The sequence below is a fragment of the Apteryx mantelli genome, chromosome 2 (genome assembly GCF_036417845.1).
Source record: "Apteryx mantelli isolate bAptMan1 chromosome 2, bAptMan1.hap1, whole genome shotgun sequence".
Taxonomy (NCBI): Eukaryota; Metazoa; Chordata; class Aves; order Apterygiformes; family Apterygidae; genus Apteryx; species Apteryx mantelli.
Window position 1 is genome coordinate 124,278,281 of NC_089979.1, and position 24,895 is coordinate 124,303,175.

General features: G+C 41.2%; 1 protein-coding gene across 11 annotated transcripts in view; it reads right to left on the bottom strand.

Moving 5' to 3' along the window:
• Positions 1–24,895, bottom strand: part of RBMS3 (RNA binding motif single stranded interacting protein 3) — a 722,481-nt gene that overhangs the window by 18,867 nt on the left and 678,719 nt on the right. For all 11 annotated transcript variants that reach the window (XM_067291474.1, XM_067291473.1, XM_067291476.1 and 8 more), the window contains one exon: positions 23,533–23,643. In XM_067291474.1, coding sequence (XP_067147575.1) covers positions 23,533–23,643 — 111 coding nt within the window. The remainder of the gene's footprint in view (positions 1–23,532; positions 23,644–24,895) is intronic.

Consider the following 24,895-nt stretch of genomic DNA (forward strand, 5'->3'; position numbering starts at 1 on the left):
GCTATCACTTTCCTTTCAACCCTCCTAATGAGATGTTACCTAATTCTCTGAGTAAGTTAAATGAAGGTAGAGAGAATAATAACTTCAAAAACTATATTTACAAACTAATCTCTTCTTCTCTTCAGGAGTTCTTAGTATCCTTCACAAATCTGTTCCTCTGGAAAGCAGAGTAATACAAAGGTACTGAAGAAACAGTGCAGATGAGCTAAAATCTCCATATTAACACATCTTTCCTTTATTTCCAAAATTCAGGCTTTCTACTAAAGGAGAGTGATCAGGGCTAATCAGATAAAGACTATTTAGAGTAAATGAATGTGAGAACAGTCCGGTCACCACATACAGCTGGGCACCATGCTCTCATTAGCATACAAAATCCAGTGTTTGTAAAAACTGCAGTTAATGCAAACAGCACTCCAGGAATGTCTATAGAAGCAGATAACCCAAAAGTTAATACATTCATTTTAACCACTTTTTAGAGACTAAAGGCTGACATTATAAAGGAACTTAAAGAACTTACTGGTATCTGAAAAGAGGGAAAATGGAGGAAAACCCACCAGGACGTGAAACTTAAGTTCCTTTTCTGATTATATCTTGCATTATAGCCAAATGAAACTTTTTATAGGAATCCTTCTTGTTCTTAGCTTCTTGGTATCTATTTCTCTGCAGAAAAGGGCTTTTTATTTTTTTCTTTTTGTAATACCTTCTTTGTACCTGTTCTGTCTATGTACATTGTAAGATCTCTGGGGCAAGCTTTTGAGCATGGGTTTGTACATCATTTATTACAGACTGTCCTACCTGCAGCACCCTAGATAGAAACAGGGTGCAATGACAATATAACAAAAGAGTGAAGTGCATCAGTCTTGGCCAGCCAGGATTGGTAATCATTGAGGTTCTGTCATACTTTTACTCCTTCAGATCTTGTATACTGAAGAATAAAGGTGTAATGCAGCAGAATTATAACTGCTTCTTCTGACACAAAAACTGCCTATGTAACCTGTTGGCTGAAAATTCGTATGCTTTCTATCTAAATACAATTCTTTCTATTAATCCCTGATGAATGGCTGCTGGTAGGCAGAAGGAAGCCTGAACCATTAGAATATTTTCAACATAAGTAAAAAAATAAATGTGTCAGTGAAAATACAACTCTCAACACAAAAGCATGTTAAGCTATTATTAATAACATAGCCATCTATGTGAACAAATAATTGCTTTTTAGAGGTAAACGTCTTCTGGAGGCTGTTAAATCTCCATGAATTTGAAGACTCTGAAGAGCAGCAAACTACTGTCTGTGAACTTCCAGATTATGGATAAATTTGTTGTTAAAGCAACATGAGAAAACCCCTTGGACTTGTTAAACAACAGTTGCTCATCAGTTGCTCAACAGTTGCATACACCTTCCATTTGCTCTTTCAAACCAGACTTAAGAGTGGACAGCTTATGGGCCAACTGTTTAAGAATGAAACAGATGGAAGCAAGGATAATTAAAAGCTGAAAAATACCACAGTAGAAACACAAAAAAAGTTACCTGAACATTAGTATTTCTAATTATCCTTGGAAGCAGGAGGAGTTTCATCACCTCCTGCATGAAAATGCAGTCATGCCTGACAGATATAATGCAGTAAGATGCTAGCATTACACTACAAAAATATACCTTGGACACTCTTAAAAGCAGATGAAGCACAGTATTGCTCAGTCCTCCATCTCTGAAAGATTCCTAGAATCTAAAATATTTTGGTAAACTGCAATGAAGGATATTACTGGCTTCAAAAAAAAAAAAGAACAATAAAAGAAAGAAGGCATCTCAAAGATTCATCTAGAGGTGGAGGACAACTTGCCAATTCAGTAAGTGCAAAATATCTTGCAGACATTGCTTGCGTTTCCTGCTAGGGCTTACACTGGAAGCTAATGGGGGCATTAGGGATACCCTGAAATATCAGACTTTCCTCCCATACTGATGGTGAACATCCAAGTTCAGGCAAGGCTCAGGCAAGGGGGAATGCATCCTCTGGGACATGCTGGGCCTTTGTGTCTGAGCATGCAAGGAAAATCAGCCTGCTGGCTGGCAGTCATGTGTAAACAAATGTCCTGCAAAGTCACAGTGTAGGTGGCATGGATCCAGCAACCCTCTGCAGGGCAGCGCTAAAGACTCTCCTTTACATCCTGACATGGACTCAGCCCTGGGGAGCCTGGCTCTTGGGCCACCTCGATTTGAGGACCTTGATGTCCTTAAGAGCCCTGGCTGCCACGGCCACATGAGAACACTGGGGGCTTCCAGGCTGCTCAACACGGAGTTGGGATCTTTGAGCTGGGAGTGGGAGAGCCCCGAGAGCCCCTCTGCTCTCAGGTAAAGCTTTGAAACCCCCTTGCCTCCTGCTGCCCACCTGGGAACCTGCAGTCCCCACTGAGGCTCCCAGCCAGTGCCCTGCTTCTCCTCCAGGACAATCCCACTGGGTCTTCTGCCCAAAGCAGGCTTGCTGGGGGTTTCAGACTTGTCAGTGACGCAGCTCCCAGGACTAAACTCTTCCTAAGTAAGCAGACCTGTAAGCCAGCTCATTAGGAAGCCTGTCCAAAGCATCAGACATGGTGGGGCTGCCCTGGAACATGAAATCCTGAGAACGTCTATGCAGCTGCTGACTGAGAGCTGACGTGGAGCAGGAGAGCAACTGAGAGGGATGTTTATACCAGTCAGCAGCTGTCAGGGTCTTGTAGACTATATTTGGATTGGAAAAACCATGAGCCTTTGTTTCCAAAAATTAATTTTTGTTTGGAGTTTTTGGTTCACAAGAGAATCTTTTTGAGTTTTTAAAAGATGAATCAGAAAATTTCATAAGATGAATTTCCCACAAACTGGAAATCACGGATGCTGGTCAGCTAGCTCTTCTTGCCTCTATAACTTAGTCAAAAGTATCAGTCATGTTAATATTTGGTCAGAGGGGGGATAACAGAGTATACTTACCTTTAATAGCTGATGAAAATATCGATGCATCTAGAGTACTATGTTTTAAAATAACGCAGTACACAACACTGTTTCTCACTAGAGTATGAATTGGATCAGTTAAAATCTTCAAATGCATTTACGTGATCATTAGCTCTGCTTACATGGCAGAGCAGTAGAAGGTTGCTATATCAGGCTTCTTTGTGAGGTTTTTTTTTCCTGCTTCCCACAAAATCCTGCAACTTTTACAGCATAAAGTTCCCCTTAAAATTAATGTCAATGCCCTATTGTTAGTGCGACTGAGTAAGAATATTTCCGAATCTGCCCCTAAGTATGTTAATTAGCAACTGTGGGAGGATCTCTGAAACACATTATTCTGCATCAGCTCCAGGGCTGTATAACCAAAGGAGAAACCTTGCCTTTTGCCAGGATGCTAGCTAAGTAGACTGAATTATATTGTTATGTCATAAGCTTGTCTATTATGTATGTATTAAGAGTTGCTTACAGTATTGAGCTCTGAAACTTATTTTGTGGCAAAAACTGCAACTAATCTCTCCCAAATTAAGTATTTGTAATTGTTTCATCCAAATGAGAAAAAGGGATAAAAGAAAGATACCAAGTTGACAAACAGCATAAGACTAAAATGGAAAATGAAAGAAGGAAAAAAAATCCTGACATTTCAAAAGGCACCTCCTCTACCTTAATGTTTCCTGTCTTGTCATCTAATCACTAATTCCCTGACCAAACTGTCTTAAAGTGGCCCTATAGACTGATTTTTGAGTACCGCATGTCTTTCATATTATTTCCATGTACTATTTGCTTTGCCTTGTACTGAGATACGTCATTTTGCTGGAAAGATGTGATCAGCATAGCTGATGGAATGTGAGACACAACCAAGAATGCTGGCTTGATGCGTCTGCTCTGAATCTCACTTTGTGCAGGTGGGCAAGTCAAGACCCAGAAAACCTGAGGGTTTTTCTGTTTGTTTGGGTTTTTTTTAAAGAAAGCGAGCACCGACTCCCCAGAGCACATTATTTAATATAGCTTTTTGGGTGTGCTTAGTATTTCTTTTCCCAGGAATTACATTAGCAATGCTGGAAGGGGCCAGTAAAACAGATGTGTTTTAGTGCTGGCTGAATAGCAGCATTCCAAGGCTGCTCTTTGTATTGCTTCAGTGCTGGCTTTCCAAAGGAGACAGAGTCAGCTCATATACATTCAAATTATATACAATTACCAATCTGTACAGATTTGTGCTTAAACACCCTCTTACAGTTCTGGATAATATAAGCACAAATATTGGTGGTATGAATTTTAATATTTTTTAGGCCTAATACAGTCCATGCCAAGAGAAAAGGAATTCACTTCAGTAGGAAAAAACCCTCAGTCAGTCTTGCCCTCACTGTCAGTGTATTGATTGTAAATAGTTTTAGACAGGGCTAAAAAAAGCGTAACGACTCTCTCAGGTAAACACTTGATAGACGAGTAAGCAATAATGGTTGTTCGTGTCACATTTTTTCAGGTTAGCACATTCTGAGAAAAATTAAAAACAAAGCAAAACAGAACAGAATCCTGCCCAACTTCCTCCTCTCCTCCAAATCCTGATAGGAATGGAATTTGAGAAGGATAATCCGTGGAGGGAATCTACACTGGGGAAGACATTAATACATGTACAGACACCCATATTTCCTCCTTATGAATGCCCTTTATATGACAGAGCTGTCCAAACAGCACTTAAGGAGTAACAGCAAAATGCTTGACAGACAGATGTGATAAGTTATGGCTCAAACGTTTGCGTGCCAGACAAAAAGGGTGACTTTTTTTTTTTGCTGAAAATCTTTTAAGGAAAACTCACTCCATGTCTGCTGGCATGCAGCCATTTTTCTATAAGCTCGTATTACAATGGTGTATTTCTAATGGGTTGGGTATGGTGCTTTTCCATTTTGCTAATGAGAAAAGCTAAAGGCCATTACTTGTTCTGATTAAGATCCCAAGGGAAGAAATGTGATGTGTATATTACCAGGCCATACGTAAAGGAAGTATGTGGCATTTCTAATCAATCAGATGAAGGGTAGACAAAAAAAGTCTTATCCTGTGACTGCAGAGGAAGAAGATATGGGGGGGAGAAACCATAGAAAGTGTCTTTAAAAGGTGACTTACGGGAATCAGTTATAATGATATTAGTATGATCAATGGCTATGGCTACTATCTGGGAAGGGTGTAATTACCAAAATGAAAACTTTCAAATGGGAAGCCTGATCAAGGGCAGAAGTACTGTCATATTTCTCAGAGCACTGTCAGCTCTCATTGAGGCAATGTATTATGGTGTCTCTCATGAGCGTTACAACGCTACAAGGTTGAGCTGTGTTTCCATGGGGTGGGAGCAGGCCAAGGGAGGCAGGTGTAAAACTTTGCATCCAACTCAAAAACATGGTTAAGTCTTGGCCCAAAGGCCAGTTCAAAAGAAGGAAAAGCAAGGCAAGGAAAAGGGAAGAGAGAAAAGAGAAAAGCCCCTGTCATGTTTGGCTTTAAGAAAAGTTTGCAGTTGTGCACATTCAGAAACAGTTTCAGCTGAAATACAGAAAATGTTGTAGACCAGTGAGCTTTTCAACCTAAGATCTTAAGATGAAGCCAAAACACGTACTAAGAGAAGCACCACTGTATTTGGAGGAGGATACTCTGGAATATCTGCTAAGATTTTTCAGTATGCAATTTCCAAACATTTAATCCTGATTTAGTAGAACTTTATCAAAATTATAGCTGGTTGAAATATGAAGTCTAGAGACATTTATTCATTCCTTTCTAAATGTCTGTGTAGTTATTGCTTGAAAATGCTACAAGACACATAGTCCAAATGGCAAATGAAACCAATAGAGCTTGGAGATGGGTTCTAAGAAAGGACAGGTCCTTCAAATGTGTCATAATTCGCAGTCAGAGCTGCAGACACATTATTTATAATACATTAATTTCACTGAATATTATAACTCATGGCTGAGTATTAAAACTGACAAAAATTCTAACATACAGCATCCTCTCAAATGGAATTTGATGTGACAGATGAATAAAATATTACTGTCTATGATGGCAAAACTCTAACAAGTGCTAAGGCCAATGGGACGGACAGTCTTGTATACTCTCCTGTAACAGTATCAGGTACTCTGGCTTTCCTCTATGGGATACCACTGCTTCTTTGCAAATACTTGGGAAAGATTCAAGTAGATCAACCTGGGAGTAGAAGAAATGGCTGTAGCATGTTGCCCCATCTACTTTGAAAGAACAGTCACAAGAAACACCATGGCTGTAAATCTGAAAAAATGTCTTCCACCCTTCCTTGCATGAGGAGGCAATCCTGAAAGAATACATTCCCTTAAATGTCATCAGTGACAAGGCATAGATGCCACTTGCAGTCCTGGAAAAAAAAATGCCTCACAGCTGAGAAAGCCTACCTACTGCTACCAAAGTGAAATTCAGTCATCCTTAGCCTTCCTTAGAGGCGTATATTTAAAAAATACTACACAGGCCCTAACAGGAGCTATCAGTGAACATTTCAGATCTCTCTGCTCCACTCATGCGAAAAGGAACAAATGCTGCACAACTGCTCTTCAGCCTGTACAGGCACGTAACCAGGATGGGTGAAAACACGCTGTCCTGTTCGAAAAGCCATAGTTAGTGAACTGTTCTTCCCACGAGGATCTTGTCGTATCTATTTGTAAGCCAGGTTGCCTTTTCTGGTTCTTTGATGAACTTCTTGGTTTTGTTATGTTAGTCATTTGGCACACTGACTGAAAAGCTCCGACATCTTCATTTTGTACTGGCACTGGTGGATCTACAAAATGTTCCCTTTCTGTTTTCCTTCTACACTAAAAAAAAAAAAAAAGATGAAGTGCTGTGCAAATATTTGCAATGGAGAAAGTCCTAATTGCAGGAAAGATTTTCTTTTCCAAGAATGTGACAAAGATGACAAAATGGCTATTTTTCCATCAAATAAATTTATATCAACACCTTTAAGGCCATAGGACTTAGCATGATTCACCTTACAAAGAAGGATCACTGCTGACATATGAGTGTTATGCTGAACTCCCAAGCCTTGAAATAGAAATTAGAACAGTTAACATTTACAAAGTGTAAAACTGGCTAATCATGAAGCTGTAGAAGTGAATCTGTAGATTTCTCTCCCTTTTTGGCTGGTTTCAGGGGCAATGAATTTAATCTCAGAATAGGGGGTAGGAGGGTGTGATTCTGCCAGCCTGTCCAGCAGTAATATCCCCTGCTAGTTTTGATGCAATTATAATTGTGAATTGAAAGAGCATCTGCTTTACTGGCATCGTAGCCTCAGGATTGGAACTTTTTGCTTGTTGCGAAGGATCATGAGAAAGACTACACAGAGCGTGAGGATGAAAACAGAGAAAAACAGAGATTAAAACCATAAAATACAACCACAAAGACACAGCTGTCCATATTATTAGTGAAGTCAAGGATATGAAAATGTCAAAATATATTTGATATTCATGATGTATTTTGACAGTGGAATTCAGCTGAGTGTAAACTTTTAGTTTACAAACTTTTTCATTATTATTATAGAGGATCTGCTGACAGTATGAATTAATGACAGATATTGGGTGAGAAGCAAATCAACTCCAATGCTAGACACACTGAAGAGAGAAGAAATAAAGCCAAATCTAACCTGAATAGGTAAAATCTACTCTTCTTATTGAGAGGAAAGTGCCATATAGCTCAGCTGCTGTGACAGGGACAGATGACAGCAGTCTATCCCTCCGAGAAGTTCGGTTTGCCTGGAACATCCTTTCTGCATCAGAGATACCATTGAGCTATCCCTAGGTTAGCAGTAGGATCTGCTGTCCATGATATAAAGAAGAGTCCACTCTATGGAGTTCATTTTCCTTGAAGGAAACTGAAGCATTACTTTGCTTACTTATCTAAGCGGTACCATAAGATTTAATGTTTTGAAGCACATTGAGAATATAACCTGTAATATAGGTGATGCTGTGACTATTTATCAATTATTTTCTATCTCAGGATATCTCTCTAAAGACTGAAGTCCAGGTACTCCCAGGAGGAAAAGCGAATGATATAGATCCCCTCTTATGTTACTTGTACTTCTAAGAAAAAACAGAAGCAGTCGGCAGCTATCTGCATGATATGGGCCTGAGCTGCTGGAGTTAAAAAGTTTCCACAGAAATTCCACAGCTGTCTCAGTTGAACAGCTTGCAGAAGAGCAAACTAACAGTAAGGGTTGCGATTTCTTAGTTTGCAGTGGGCTTCATTCTGTCTGCAAGGCTCTCTATGGAATAATTACAGTCCAAAGACACTAATTCGTTACACGTCTGTGCCAGATTTGTATTTGCAATCATATATTACCATTCCTTGGAACACATATCCAATAGTGTATGCAATACCATAAAATTCCTAATATTAAAAGTAAACTCAAGATGATGCTCTGATGCCCAAGCCATATTTTTCTCTTTTGAAACACGTGAAAATATAATGCCAATCATGACATTTATAAGAAAATTAATGAAAAGAGTGGCTGGATTTACAAGCTTTGAAATGTATCATTCTTTTCTTTGCCTTTTGTTGCATGTGAATTACTTTAAATTTTTCCATCAATCATTTTTGATTTCCAACACTTTTACATTCAGTTTTAAAGAAAGGATAGAAATTTCAGGAAGGTCAGTGGTCTGCTCTCACTAGCTCAGGTTCAAGCTATATAAATAATGCTAGGGAGCCCCCTTATTCAAGATGTCCATCCACAGAATGGATTTTTTTTTGTTTCTATTAATCATTTCTTATGTCCTGCAGCTCATCAAGGAAATTTGAAATTGTTGCCACTTGTATCATTTTCTAGTTATTAATAAACTTTATGAATGTGCAATAGGATTAATCTGGAAAGTGTAAGTGAAAAAAGACATCCTTTTTCTTACCTCAAAGTAGAAAACTTCAATTAAAATAAAATAAAATAAATTAAATTATGACCAACCTGATGAAGTAGCCATTTATTATCAGAAAGCTGAAGTTTCTGAGAAAACCCTGTCATCTTCACAGGAAATCAGCCCTACTAATAGCTATCTGGTAGCAACCCTACATTAAGAGAAAGGCAGCAAAATAATTTTTGCTAGATAATTACCTTTGAATACTAAAATTTTGAGCACCCAGTTGGACTCTGTGGATAGACCATAATCTGTGGGAGTATCACCACAGCCAAATATTTTCTCTATCTTGTGATTATGCTATTTTCGTCACTCTGATTAACACTGGTAAAAATGGACAAAAATGAACAAATAGAATTCACTTTTAAGCCCTGTGCAGGTGTTTTAGGTGGAAAGGGTTGGCAACAAAGCAGAATCATGCTAAACAGTATTGAAGGAAGGGAATAGTTAGGTGCCTTAAGGGTTGAAAAAAAATCCGTTTGGAAATCAGAACGATCTTTAGTCTACACTGCCAACCCTGTGCACAATATTGGTTGGCAGGCAAGAGAACACAAACAGAATGAAACATTTGCATCAGTGAAATCAGTTTGCATCATAGAAATATTGTACTGATTTGAGGCAAACTTTCAAGACAAACACATTCAGCACAGAAAAACAGGGAATTGAAGCTGGGGAATGTGCAATAGCTTGGCCATTTAGCTACTAAGCTTCTAGGAAACTGGCTGCTGCTATAGTACAACTGTTCCAATTAAAAAGGCAATATTGGGTGCATCATATTCAAAGACCATAAGGCATCCCAAAAGAATAAGCAGAACTAACTCCATGGGTGTGGGAAAGGATGGTGCCTCTCTGAGACACGATTGCTCCCTGAACTCATCCTGATGTGGTGCAGCTCTCATCTGCCACACAACAGAAATCTGCCATGTTCAACAGTTCATTTACCTTGCTAGAAAAAACAACTCAATTCAGCAAACTCCCAAATTCACTCAGTGCAGCTGCTCTCAACCCCCTTGCTGCAGTTTAATGAAATGTGCTGACTGAGCTGTTTCATAGTAATTATTAGTTATAGCAGAGCTCGCCTCCCAAATTGAGGCTTTTTGGAGCAAAAGGGTTCTGTAGCACCATGGCACCGACACGGAGTCGCCCATAACTCACAAATAATAAAATACCATCTGAGGGCAGAGGTTATAGCCATCAGCAACTCCCTATGGAAGCGTAAATCATTTGAACAAAGCTTACCCTTTTTTGAGAATTTCAGGCTGAAATCACAATATATACAGGATACCAGTGTCTTACATGGTGTATGAAGATGGTACCTTTCAGCTTCTTCATTTAACCTTGCTTCACAAAAGAGTGAACCCTCAAGAGGCTGCTCTTTCCAGATGAAGATAAGAAAGATACCTCAAAACTCTGACAATTTGTCTTCGAGGAAGTTTAAACCTTTGGGCTACCAGCTTGCTGACCATCTGATAAGTCATGTGGATTAACTGTGAAATGCACTGAAGTTCAGAGGTATACACTGTGGGAAAAGACAGTGAAATTCAATGGAAAATCATTTTTCAGAGGAGCAGCAGGTCCAGGCCTTTGCCCTCCACACAGGTTATGTTATTTTTGTCACTGTGATTAAAATGTGGAAAACACTGAAAAACAAGCAAATGAAATTAATTTTTAATTCCACTGTACGTGTTTTCAATAATGTGGCAGTGTGTCACCTTCAGAAATGTCACAGCATCTATAAACCAGTGTTTCCATGCAGTCCCAGTGCCCCTGGCAGTGAAGTTTTCCCTACGAAAAATCACTGGGAACATAATTCAAAGCTTGCTGCTCAGAGCAGAAACATACTGCCTAACGAAATGTGCCCATCCCATCAAAAAAAAAAGCAGCCAAAAGCTAGAAGTATACTTACTAATCCACACAACACAAGGTGAAATGAGTCAGTTGTAACTCTCGATCCCAAATATTTTTTCTAAGTGAACTGACACTTTTTCTAAGTTTTCAGACATTGAAGATAAAATGTTATTTTCATGTACAGCTCTTGTCTGAGACTTGGTACATCACGCTCAGTAAATATTTTTAAAAGTTTGTACAATTTCCTGAATTTGCAGTACTTAAAGTAATAGAAAACAAAAATTAAATTGTTCTACTTAATTACTTGTTTTGAACTGAAATTACAATGCTGCTTTGCAATGAAAAACAGAAGTTGGAGATGAAAAAAGGCTGTTAGACCACTGTTTGTTTTTTGTGCCTGAGAGTCCTTCCTGTGCATTTTGAGGTGTTTGGTCCAGCTGAGTTCTAGGTGTCCCAAATGATGACCTTTCCCTATTTCATTTCAAAGACTAGTCTAGCTCTTAATATATTACCAATTTCTGCAAGATATTCAATTTACACTTTCCCTATTTTACTTTCAGCTCCTTATTCAAAATGTTAACAACATTCAAACTATTTACGCCTTTCAGTAGAAGCCCCTCACATACCTACACTGTGCTAGATGCTACTGTTGCGTATTACCTTTATGCCCTTTCTTCCTGCTGGAGTCAGTTTATGATGTCTGTGATGGAAGTTGCTATAATTTAAGTACCTCATCTTAGGTGGAATTGATATTATATGAAAGATTACAACAGTGCTAGATAGGAACTAGCCACTTTTCCATATAATTTATTGCGGTGTTCTTTTCTGCTGAGAATACAGCCCATTCAAGGATTTCCGGCTTTCTTGCTGTGCATACAGCTCAGTTTTCACATGCACGCATGGGTATCTGGAGTGTGCGAAGACACGACACGACCACAGGATTGTTTCCCAGATCTTGGCAGTGAAGAGCTGTGGGAAACCAGCTTTGGGAAACGTTTCTTCTTGCCCTTCACACTACCACAGTTTGGCAAAAAATCTCACCTCTCTAAGATCCTCAGACTTGTCTTGGACTATAGAGGCCCCACAGAGTTCGTCTGCACCACTGATTATTTTGGATTCATTACTTCTCTGGAAAGCCATATGCTTTCTTTCTGCCAGGCACCTGTGTCTGCTTTAAACACAGGCAGAATATAAAAACAAGATTCATTCTAATAAGGCAAAGAGTTAAGTTCTTGATTACAAAATTGAAAACACATTTACTAAAGAAGAAACACATCAAGAAAATGCAGATGACAGACCTGACATTTAGAGTACTTTTGTTTTCCACCTTTTATCGAGTTTGTCAGTTGTAGGTGTGGCAAGATGTTACAAACCTGGAATTATTTTCAGCTTTTCTTTAACCTATTATTGGTTCCTCTTTCCTGCTTCCCTGTCTGTTAGATAAACAGCCCCTTTCAGCTGAATCTTATCCAAATCACAAAAAAACAAACCAGTCTAAGGTAAACCAGCCCTTCTCTCCCTCAAACCTACCAGGTTATCTGTGGCATCAACACAGTTTTGCATGAACATGCATGGTTTATACACTTTATCTCTTTTTCTCTTTTCATTTGAGTTTTTTTAGGAAAATCATCTACCTACTTGCATAGTTGCTAAGCAGATGAGTTTATATGCTTGGTTCATCTCAAATAGACATAAGAACAATGAATTCTGGGAGTAGGACTAAAGGTGAGCCTTTTGGGGATATGCTGCAGACCACTTGCTATATGACAGATCTTATGTTTTATGCCTTTCAGTTTCTTCTGTTTCAGAATAAAAAAGTTTCTTTTTTACGCAGTGCGTGCACCTATTGCTAAATAACATATATGCTTTGGAAGAGATGGCTTTGAATTATATGCCTGTTGTCCCCTCCAATTTTCACTACGTAGCACTTCTAAAAATCATGAAATAGTATCGCAGCAGCCATATGTCAAGAAGGTATGGGTGCAAGTAGCCCCTGAATACTCTAGTTCACAGATACGTGAAATCTGCTGCAGATAATTAACTTTACGAATGACATTTGTCCAATGATAAAAATGGAGTTATATTAGACTGCTACTTCTTGCTTTGTTGTTACATCACTGTTTCTTTGTGCTGATTTCACTTTTTATCACCACAATCAAGGAGCTGGAGTCCTGCCTTGAAAAGGAATCTGGGCTTTGAGAAAGAGTCATTAGCTGATACCTCAAAGAAAGGCAAGGAGTCCTTAACAAAAGCACTAGTTCATTTGGGGAAGTCTAATGTGAAGGTAAAATTTAATGCTGAATAAAACTTTCAGACACACTGGGATCAGATGAAGGGCTGCTTGAACAGAAAATGGGATTCCCTCCATCTGTGTTTATGCTCCTCTTACATTTCCCATCTCTGCCTATAGTAGGTAGTGGCTTTGAAGGCAGGCCTACTTGCACATAAAGGCAAACAGTAAGCCACTGCTGACAAATGGTAGGAAAGTAAATGCTGAGTTCAGAAGAGAATGGGCAACACTACAGAAATGGGATTTTATAAATTCTATTAATTCAAAAACACCATCTAACCACAACCATGGTCCAATAGCTCACATCTAGACTGTGGAAGCCACGCTGAGGCACCTAATTAGAAAGAGCCTTATTTAAACAAGGGCTGACCAACCCCATTCTCATTGGAGTCAATGAGACTTGAACATGGACCCTAAAGAAAAAAGAATACATCCTTCCTTGTTTGCCCTACCAACGATCAGCCTATACTGTGAACCTGAAGGCTTTTTCCACCCTGCTGTTGCATCTGTAAATGTTTCCTTATAGAAATGTTGAATCTATTTTTTTAAGATTGCTACTCTATTCATGTCAATAATATTCAGTGGCAGTAAAATCTACAAATTGAGTAAATGTTTCATCAAAGACGTACTTGTTCCTTGTTGACTGCTTTAAATTTGGTGCTTTTCAGTTTCAGTTGCATGCCCCTTTATTTATCTCAAATTATGTAACAGGCGAATAGGAGCTGCTTTTCAAGAGGCTCTTTGGGAGGTGTTATTCATTTTTTATAACTCTCATCAGAGCTTATGCTATTCTTCTCCTTTCCAGCCAGAGTAATTTCTCTTTAAAAGGATCTCCTTCCCTGGATTGCTCAATCCTGTTAATCACTTGCATTTGCCCAAGACCTTGGCTGAGAAAATGGACAAAGACCATCTACTCAATTTCAACTTGAACTATGCTAATTTCATTTGCAATGGGTTCAGTCTTGTATTTTCCACACACACAGTAACTGAAACAGTCAGTCAATAAACAAAACAAAAGAGCTTCAAGATTAACACCTGATAATGTGAAAGGCACAAGACTGCAAAGAAACTTTGCTCCTGTAGCTCTCCGGGGACCCTGCGATGTACAATTAGAATAACAGACAATGCTTTTTGTAACAGGGCTCTGAACGTCAGGGAAATGCGATGATATTTCAGCTCCGTGTGACTGCAGTATGTGCAAATAGAACTGCAGTTTAAAAAAAACAACCCTATCGAACAAAGCAGTTATTCTGTTGAGGCCTTTAGGTGACATTTTAAACCACCAGTGACCATGGAGTATCCAAAGGAAATAAAAGATAAAAAACTTATAACAAGCTTGTTGTTCCATTGAAGGGTTTTAGAGATATCATCAAGCTCTTCTGGCAATAAAAAGAGCTAACAAAGTGAGAGATAAGAATGATGTACCAGCTTAACAAGCCTGTTATTCCAATGGGAGATTTCTGGTGATACTATCAACCAGGGAAGCTGAGTTGGAGTGCTTTGCCATTTCAACAGAAGCCCACATTTCATTAATGCAGTTCTTCTACCTGACTGTATTTTTAATTCAGAGGTATCCAGGACTATTAAAACTTTTTTTTGGTTTAAAAAGTGGGAAGGCAAGCTTATTTTGCAAGTTGCCTGTTTTTAAATTAGAAACTGAGAGCTGAGTGAACTGGCTGCAAGCCTGAAGAGCAATTAAGCAGCACAGTTGAGCTAGCAGTTTTAGTAAAAACCTGGCTTCTCCTCACTCTCCCATTGGTATGGGCCTCAAAGGTTTAAGATAAAATAAGATTATACTAAGGCAATTTCGAACAAGAAAAAAATCGCTGGAATTACCTATCTGCCAGCAAGGACTGAGAAAGGCCGCCGCAATCTGTTGGATGAGAGTGGCACCAAGCAGTATCAGAAATGGATACTAACAGCTGGGAGGGGAAAGAAACCCAGAACAAGAAAGTACTAAACAGAAAACTTCCTTCAGGAATGAACCGCAGAGGAGAAAGAATACAGCAAATCTGCTTTCCATTGAAGAGGCAGATTATTGCTGCTGACAGCCAAACATGCAAGTGCCACAGTAAAAAGGAGCTGAGCCACAGAGACTGAAAGCAGTGATCACACTGCTCAGTTTTTATATTTCTAAAGGTTTTTATATTATATGCACTCAGGCCATCAATCACAACTTTATTAAACCGCAAAACAGATGTCAGATCAATTGCTGTATTAGAAACATTTTGAATGACAGGTTGATGATGGAACAATTCCAGCTTCCATATATTATTAGACACATACTAATGCTGTTCTTTCAGTGCTTCCCATACAGACCCACTCACTTTGTTCTCTCTGTATGCTATCTTTTTTAATAGTAGACCTAATTGTAGATGAATATTACATAAGAAAAGCAAGACTTACTGTAATAAATAATAATAAACTAGTAAACAAAAGGAAAATTTCAAGGTTAAAACAAGTTCTCTGTGCTCACATTATGCCTCTGGGCATTAAAATTTCATTTTAATACAATTGTGGGAGCTGAGGCTGGATTGTCAGCCTTAATCAAAATATTCAGAGTTTATGCCTTTTTGCTGTAATCTTGACGTAATTTAAGCTTGGTTTTCTTTATGTATTTGCCCACAGCCAGTCTACTTGTGTAAGTGCTTTCTGCTCTTTTTGAGTGAAGAGGTATGTATGAAAAATACATATAAATACGGCCAAACTTGCCCCTCTGGCAGATTCTCTGCTTAACTCCTGATTTCAGGCAGCTCTGGGGAGGTGATCAGAGCAGCACACTTGCCTCCCAATTCATCAGTATCGCAAACTGTATTTCTACTGGTGGAAATCAATTTGATTTGCATAAAGGCAGAAAGGAATTAGGTCCTTCGCAGATGAAGCACAAAGTACAGCAACTAGGAGATGCAAACGCTATACTTGGGATATTCTCCCAAAGTGCAGGGACGTGGGGCTGAGTTGCCATGAGCCACAGTTCACTCACTACCTCATCCCTTCCCCCTCTGCACTGTACCATCCTTTCAGCTGGATTATTTGCTGCAGCTCTGGGTTATTCCTGAGGTGGGCAGTGGCATGAAGGAAACAGGGGTCTGCTGTTACTCTCTTGGCCCGGCATCTTGATAGCCTTAGTGCCTCCTCCTGATCCCAGGAGTGCTTGGTATAGCAGAGGTGTCCGACTTTATGCAGACAATTCATTAATAGATAAAAATAGATAAAATGAAAACACAGATAAAATAGATAAAATAATTAAATTAAATTAAAGGCATTCTTTGGGGGGTTTGGAAAGAAAGAAAACTTCCTGTTGCTATTCATTGCAAATGATTCCCTAAATGAAGTTTCTTGTGCTTCTTGGGGCCAGTGAGGCAAGGTTTCCCATAGCCCGAGGGGAGCGCAGTTAGCTCTGAGTGGGGCTGTAGGAAACCTGTTCTCTTCTGGCTGATGAATGTGATGCTCCCAGCTCTAAGCGAGTGGCCCCACCAGCGGTTAGCCCGCAGTCCCCCTCGCCATGTCCCCAACTAAATAATCAAGTGCTGGGAGGGAGGGAGGCATCCAGAATCCCCGTCGGGGGTTAACACGTGCTTCAGGAACGCAAGATCGAAACTCAAATCCCATTTCTAGTGTCAAGGCAGGAATTGGAAGAGGTCATCCTTTTTCAGGTAACTCTCCTAAGCAAAGGGCTGGGGAGTGCTCCTCTGTGAAGGGTCTCCCCTCTGGAAATGCTCCAGCTTGGACAGAATATTTTAATCTTTTAGAGAGCATTAAAAGACAGAGTAATTCCCATGAGATATGAGGCATGCAAAGGCCTTTATGGCATTTCACTAGCTCTCTCACTAGAGAATAGATTTTCTGTTGAAGCAATATTTTAGAAACCCAGCATCCATCCTGAATCAGGAAAGTTTGGAAGCGGATTTGAAGTCAATTTTCACTTAGGCGACCACAGAGGTCTGTTTTGGCTGAAAAATCACAGAATCACAGAATCACACAGAATCGCTTAGGTTGGAAGGGACCTCTGGAGATCATCTAGTCCAACCCCCCTGCTCAAGCAGGGTCACCTAGAGCACATTGCACAGGATTGCGTCCAGGCGGGTTGTACGTTAATAACATCTCCTCTCAGCCTTCTCTTCTCCAGGCTAAACAGGCCCAGCTCTCTCAGTCTTTCCTCATAAGAGAGATGCTCCAGTCCCCTAATCATCTTTGTAGCCCTTCGCTGGACTTGCTCCAGTAGTGCCACATCCCTCTTGTACTGGGGAGCCCAGAACTGGACGCAGTACTCCAGATGTGGCCTCACCAGGGCTGAGTAGAGAGGGAGAATCACCTCCCTCGACCTGCTGGCAACACTCTTCCTGATGCAGCCCAGGATACCATTGGCCTTCTTGGCCACAAGGGCACATTGCTGCCTCATGCTTATCTTGGTGTCCACCAGCACTCCCAGGTCCTTCTCAGCAGAGCTGCTTTCCAGCAGGTCAACCCCCAACCTGTACCGGTGCAGGGGGTTATTCCTCCCTAGGTGCAGGACCCTGCACTTGCCTTTGTTGAACTTCATGAGGTTCCTCTCCACCCACCTCTCCAGCCTGTCCAGGTCTCTCTGAATGGCAGCACAGCCCTCTGGTGGATCAGCCACTCCTCCCAGTTTTGTATCGTCAGCAAACTTGCTGAAGGTGCACTCTGTTCCTTCATCCAGGTCATTGATGAAGAAGTTGACCAAGACTGGACCCAGTACTGACCCCTGGGGGACACCGCTAGCTACAGGCCTCCAACTAGACTCTGCTCCGCTGATCACAACCCTCTGAGCTCTGCCATTCAGCCAGTTCTCAATCCACCTCACTGTCCACTCATCTAACCCACACTTCCTGAGCTTGTCTATGAGGATGCTATGGGAGACAGTGTCAAAAGCCTTGCTGAAGTCTAGGTAGACAACATCCACTGCTCTCCCCTCATCTACCCAGCCAGTCATTCCATCATAGAAGGCTATCAGATTGGTTAAGCATGATTTCCCCTTGGTGAAGCCATGCTGACTACTCCTGATCACTTTCTTGTCCTCCACATGCTTGGAGATGGCCTCCAGGATGAGCTGCTCCATCACCTTTCCAGGGATGCAGGTGAAGCTGACTGGCCTGGAGTTCCCTGGGTCCTCCTTCTTGCCCTTTTTGAAGACTGGGGTGACACTGGCTTTCTTCCAGTCCTCGGGCACCTCTCCTGTTCTCCACGACCTTTCAAAGGTGATGGAGAGTGGCTTAGCAATAACGTCCGCCAGCTCCCTCAGCACTCGTGGGTGCATCCCATCGGGGCCCATGGATTTGTGGGTGTCAAGTTTGCTTAAATGATTTCTAACCCACTCCTCCTCCACCAAGGGAAAGTCTTCCTCTCTCCAGACTTTCTCTCTTGCCTCCAGGATCTGCGGTTCCTGAGGGCTGGCCTGAGCAGTAAAGACTGAAGCAAAGGCGGCATTCAGTAACTCTGCCTTCTCTGCATCCTTCGTCACCAGGGCACCCACCCCATTCAGCAAAGGCCCCACATTTTCCCTAGTCTTCCTCTTGTTACTGATGTATTTGAAGAAGCCCTTCTTGTTGTCCTTGACATCTCTTGCCAGATTTAATTCCAAACAGGCCTTAGCCTTCCTCGTTGCATCCCTGCATACTCTGACAACGTTCCTATATTCCTCCCAAGTGACCTGTCCCCCTTTCCACTTTCTGTATACTTCCTTCTTCTGGCTGAGTTTTGCCAGGAGCTCCTTGCTCATCCATGCAGGTCTCCTGCCTCCTTTGCTTGACTTCCTATTCATAGGGATGTACCGTTCTTGAGCCTGGAGGAAGTGATGTTTGAATATTAACCAGCTCTCTTGAACGCCCCTTCCCTCTAGGGCCCTAACCCATGGGATTCCTCCAAGTAGGTCCCTGAAGAGGCCAAAGTTTGCTCTCCTGAAGTCCAGGGTTGCGATCCTATTTAGTGCCCTGCTGCCTCCTCACAGGATCCTGAACTCCACCATCTCATGGTCACTGCAGCCAAGGCTGCCCCCGACCTTCACATCTTCCACCAGTCCTTCTTTGTTTGTTAGTACGAGGTCCAGCAGCACACCTCTCCTTGTTGGCTCCTCCACCACCTGTGTCAAGAAGCTGTCACCAATGCTCTGCAGGAACCTCCAGGACTGTTTGTGCCTAGCTGTGTTGTCTTTCCAGCAGATATCAGGGTGGTTGAAGTCCCCCATGAGAACCAGGGCCTAGGATCGTGAGGCTACTTCCAGCTGTTTGTAGAAGGCCTCATCGACTTCCTCTTCCTGATCAGGTGGCCTGTAGTAAACACACACAACAGTGTCACCCATGCTAGCCTGCCCTTTGATCCTTACCCATAAGCTCTCGACTCGCTCTTCATCCACCCCTAGGCACAGCTCAATACTTTCCTGTCGCTCTCTCACATAAAGAGCAACTCCACCACCTCGCTTTCCTGGCCTGTCTTTCCTAAAAAGCACGTAGCCATCCATGACAGCACTCCAGTCATGCGAGCTATCCCACCATGTCTCTGTAATGGCAATGAGATCATGGCCCTGCGACCGCACACAGATCTCTAGTTCTTCCTGTTTGTTCCCCATGCTGCGTGCATTGGTGTACAAGCATTTCAGAGAGGTGATCGAGCATGCAGCTTTCCCAGGAGGGGTACAAGAGGATCCTCCATAGCCACATCCCATGCGCACTTCCCTGGCTGCATTCACCTGTTGGAGGCATCCCGACTTGAGCTGTCTTTTGCCAACTACCCTGGCACTATAACTCTCCCCTTCCCCCATCTTTCCTAGTTTAAAGCCCTCCTTACCAGGTTGGCCAACCTGTTGGCAAAGACCCGCGTGCCCTGCTTCGTGAGGTGGATCCCATCTCTCCCCAGCAGTTGTCGATCTTCAAACAGGGTCCCATGGTCGTAGAAACCAAAACCTTGCTGCCAACACCAGCGGCACAGCCAGTCGTTAACTTGGAAAGTCTGTCTCCTCCTCCTTTCATCCATCCCCTCACTGGCAGGATTGAGGATAAGATGACCTGGGCTCCCAGACCCTTGACCACCATCCCCAGAGCTCTGAAATCCTGCTTGATGGTCTCCAGTTTGCCCTTGGTGTCATTGGCGCCCACATGGAAGAGCAGTAGTGGGTAATAGTCCGAAGCATGGACAAGCCTTGGCAGTCTTTCCATGACATCTCTCACATGAGCCCCCGGCAGGCCACAAACCTCTCTAGACATGAGGTCAGGTCGGCAGATAGATGCCTCCGTCCCCTGCAGCAGGGAGTCCCCCACGACAATCACCCGCCGCTTCTCCCGGGCGTTCCGGCAGGGCACAGGGTCTGTTGTCCCAGTTACCTCCCTTGCAGCCATGCCCATCTCCTCATCCTGGAGGGCGCTAAACCTGTTCTTCAGCTGCAAGTCTTCGGGAAGAGTAGGAGCCTTTCTCCTCCCACGAGCAGTGACCAGTTTCCAGCCTTCTTCTACGGTGTTATGATGTACCGTTTCACACGGCACAGAGCCCTCCGGCAACTCCACTGCTGTGGGGGGTTGGGACTCCTGAAGCTGCACAGTCTCCGAGAATACCCTTGGTCATCTTCTTGGATGCTGCGCAGCCTACTGACCTCCTCCCGTAACTCCCTTACCTGACGACACAACTCGCCAACAGCAGCACACCTCCCGCAGGAGAGCTGGCTGCCAGCCCAGGCCTCCCGGAGAGGCCCCAAGCACTCCCTGAAGCCTGAGACCTGCAGAGCTGCATCTACTGCCAGAGGGTCGGTCTGGGTCGCAGCCTCTGACACAGCAACTCCAACAGCCACTGGGGAACGCGCTGTGCGGCGTGTCACGACCATACTTGAGGAGGCGTACACCACAGGGAACAGAAACGAAGGTACCTTCGTGCGCCCTTCTGCGCGAACTGCTGCGCAAACTGCTGCGTCTGTTCGCTGCCTCTGTTAGCTGCGCTCTTATATATATTATGTTAATCAGCAAAATGGTTTGTCTAAGGAAGCAAATGTATCAAAGCCTTTTAATAAAAACCTCTTTGCATAGTGCAAGCTTTTAAATTAAATTGGGACATAGTTGCAGCCAACACTAAGCAGAATTGTTTATGACTTTTTGGCTTGCTTGTTGAAAACAATCTGGCTGGTTTCTTGAAAGATAGCTAGTGGCTCTTCATAGCACCCTGTTGCAGAGTCTTAAAGGATAAAATTAAAAATATGTTCATAACAGAAATGTATAGTTTATGTCTTAGATCTCCCATAAAACTTAGCCATGCTGAGGTAATCACAGTAGCATTTTTTGGACTTGGCTCAATTCGTCATGGCTGTATGGTCTGAATGCTCCTCTCTCTAGATATAAATTCAGACTTCATAATGAATGAAGTAAAAATATCATCTCTAAATAAGTCATATCTCTAAATAGGCTGTCCATTTTTTCCTATTTTTTTTCTGGAAGAGGACATTTTAGGAATATTCAGTTTCAAGGCAGGATGGATGTGTTCAACAAAACTGCTACTGGCAGCCCAAATCGTGAAGTTCTCCTTTTAATTCCTGACAGGAGGAATTCCCAAATAGCTCCATGACCATTTTGCTTGCACAACGGGGCTTTAACTGAATACAGTGCTATTGGTATTTTTACCCGTGGGAAATCCTGTATGCAATAAAACAAGTGTCATTTGAGATTTAGGGAAAACCTCTGGATAGTGTGAAACCATCAATCCTTTATTTTTTCTGCTCTTTAAGTTTTCTGTAGAAGAGTTAAAAATGAATTTAGGATAGCAAACATAAACCTATGTGGTATATTTCTGCATGTATTTCAAGAAGTTGCCAGGGAATGGCTTGACCTTTAAAGATAAGACTGTGTAAAGAGCTAGGAAAAGGAAGGAAAGCTTTTCTTTACTATCAGTTGCATTAAAATAAATCCAGGACCTTATGATTGCCCACTAGATCACCCACTGCCTTTCAGAGTCCTTCTCCTGCCTGCCCAAACAAGAAACATCTACATTTACTATTGAATAGTAATCGTAGTTTGATGTTGGAGGAGAACATTACCTGGGAATTTTCTAGTTTGCATAAAGATTGTTAGAGAACATTTTTCAAAGAGCAGAAGATTTAATGTCTGTAGGAGTCATAGAGATGAAAATGGCAGACAGAAGGAAAAACTCATAGGAACTGCCCAGCAGCACAGCCAGATTTCATTTTCCATTTCCTTGTCTATTGAATCTTTGAGTAATTACACATGCAGAAATTCTCACTAGTCATAGTATTTCCTTCAATTTCGTCTGTTCAGAGGGGAAAAAAAATCCTGAGATTAACTGTGAGATGTAATTCCTATTTGTTTTGATTACTGAATGAAACATTTAAGGTAATAGAAATAAATGATGAGCCATCATATTCAAGTTACCTCAGAAATAAAAAAAGAAGTCTGAGATCTAAAGACAGATTTAAAAAAAAAGGGGGGGAAAAGACACTAGGGTTGGAATTAAATTCAACACATAAGAAAAAAGGGAAGAGAAGGAAGGGGAAAAGGAGGGAGGGGAAGGAAAAAGAAAAGACAAGACAGAATACAGTGGGTTAAATAACTATGTCAGGAAGTAGCCTTATTCAGTACCTTATTCAATGCAAAAGAAATTATTCGAAAACTCTCTTCCAGCAGTACAGTGGTGAAATAGCACGCACACACATATATATTTACATATATCAATATATATTTGACAATTCACATATCAAACCACCATATATTGTGTGTAGGCTATTGGTATTACTAAAACATTTAAGAAAAGTTTGACAGAGTTTTAGTATTTTTTATTAAAATTATTTTTTGCCTTTCTCTGACTCTGGGGGAATTAATTGAGTCTGACTTACAGGGCTTAAAGAGAAAATAAATATTGAAATATGCATGTTTAAATAGAATATACTGAAAACCCAGCTGACCTTGACCCAAATTTGCATTTCTGAGCCTGGAGCAAACTATGTACAGCTGGCTGCTATGAGTTAGAAGTGAGGCTGGATCCTATCACAAAGCTGGGAACTGCCATTTTCCAGTGGTGTAAAACATTCTAGGGTCACAAGTGAACAATCTCTCATTAAAAGCCAAAGTGATAGAGGAGTACTTCCATATTTACACGAAAATTAGTACAGATAATTCCTGCTAAGAACAGAGCAGGTTATGTTGACCTATTGTTTTACTACTTGTATTACTTTGTCAATTCTGTTCCCCATAATCCGTAATGCTGGCTGTATGATGGTTGTTAAAGCATATCCCTAGATATCTGTTTGCATGAGGTAGTGATGTTAGGTTGCTGTTTGCATAGTACATCATGTTTGGGTCATGATGAAAGGCACTTTGAGGTGCTGGCCCAGCCACAGCCAGACATCTCCGGACATGGAGAAAAATCGAACCAAACCACAGAAATATTAAACTGCAAAAAGGTAAGGTAGTAAAAATCCAACACTGAGAAATGACCTTGAGAAACTCAGTAATCAATAAACATTTTGTAAAATAGAAAGGGAGTAGTATAATCTGTGATCTTACCGTTCCTGTTGTGCCCAAGGAAAGGTGGTTCATCTGTTGGGTCAGAGGGCCCATCATGCTTGCTGGCTGCATTGACATAGTGTGGTCCATTGTTGGTGTTATCACAGCACCCTACAAACACACACCATTTTCAGTTCAACATCTCACATTAAAATAAAGCAGCAGCATTGTCTAAATGAGTGAACCTGGCTGAAAACTTGACATGAATCTTAAAAGAGACTAATACATCTGTCAGAGGAAATATGTTTTGTTTCTATTGACAACCAAGCTACACACATATATTATTTGTAGTACTAATGAGGCCATTTTATGTCAGTTCCAATTAAGTGTCATTTTTTACTTCACTGGTTTTGACAAACAAATGCATATGCTCTTTCTATGATGAATGCTACTGTACATTGCAAAATGCCTGTCATTTATTTTTTTCCATATCCTATACAGAACAATCTTACAGACACAACACATATGTCCCCAATTTTCTCTGACTTTCAAAACCTTCAGTCTCTGAGATCTTCAACCTATTATGGTACTTATCTTGGATTTTTCCAGTCTCAGTTAAGAACCCTTACTCATGACATTTTATATCTGATTAAGTAAGACTAGCTATTGACAGCCATTCTGGTAGCAACACCCATTTAAAACACATACACAGAGATTAAAAGCATTTTTCTTCTCCGCATGACAAACAAAGGCATCAATAACAAACAGCATATGAATTAAAGAAAGAACAAGACTTTGAACAAAAACAAAAGACATGTCAGAGGAGTTTTGGAGAAAGCTTCTTTGTCATAATCCTCAGTTTTTGCTCTCCCATTCCCCGAGGTCCCATGTCGGTAAACCCATGCCTTTAGTGAAGTGTTGATTTTAGAGGTTCTCCCTTCAGTTCTATGGTGTAAAGCGCTATTTCCCATATTGGCTATACAAAGTCACTCAACAAACGGGGCAATTTATTCTTTCTCTTGAAGAATGTGGACTGTCTTTCACTCTTTCTGCTCTTTAGCAAGTGATGTTAAAGGTGCCCAAGGGTACTAGATTAAAGTATTGGTCATAAAGACAGTGAAATAAGGAGAAACAACTTCAGGTATTTCTTCAGATGAAATTTATGCATGTGTGTGTGCACACATTGTAAATACGCACATAGAATCACAACATTACAGCTGGTAAAAAGCATGGAAAATGTTCATGAGTATTTTTTGGAAAAAGGAAAAACTGACATATTTTCACTGAGAATACTGACAAAGTCCAACTATTAAACAAGTGAATTAAAAAGGACTATTTCCAAAACCACAGCACACCTGCTCTTAAGTGTCTGTCTCACATTAATGTAGAGGTATGTAACTGCCATGCCAAGGATCAGATTGGA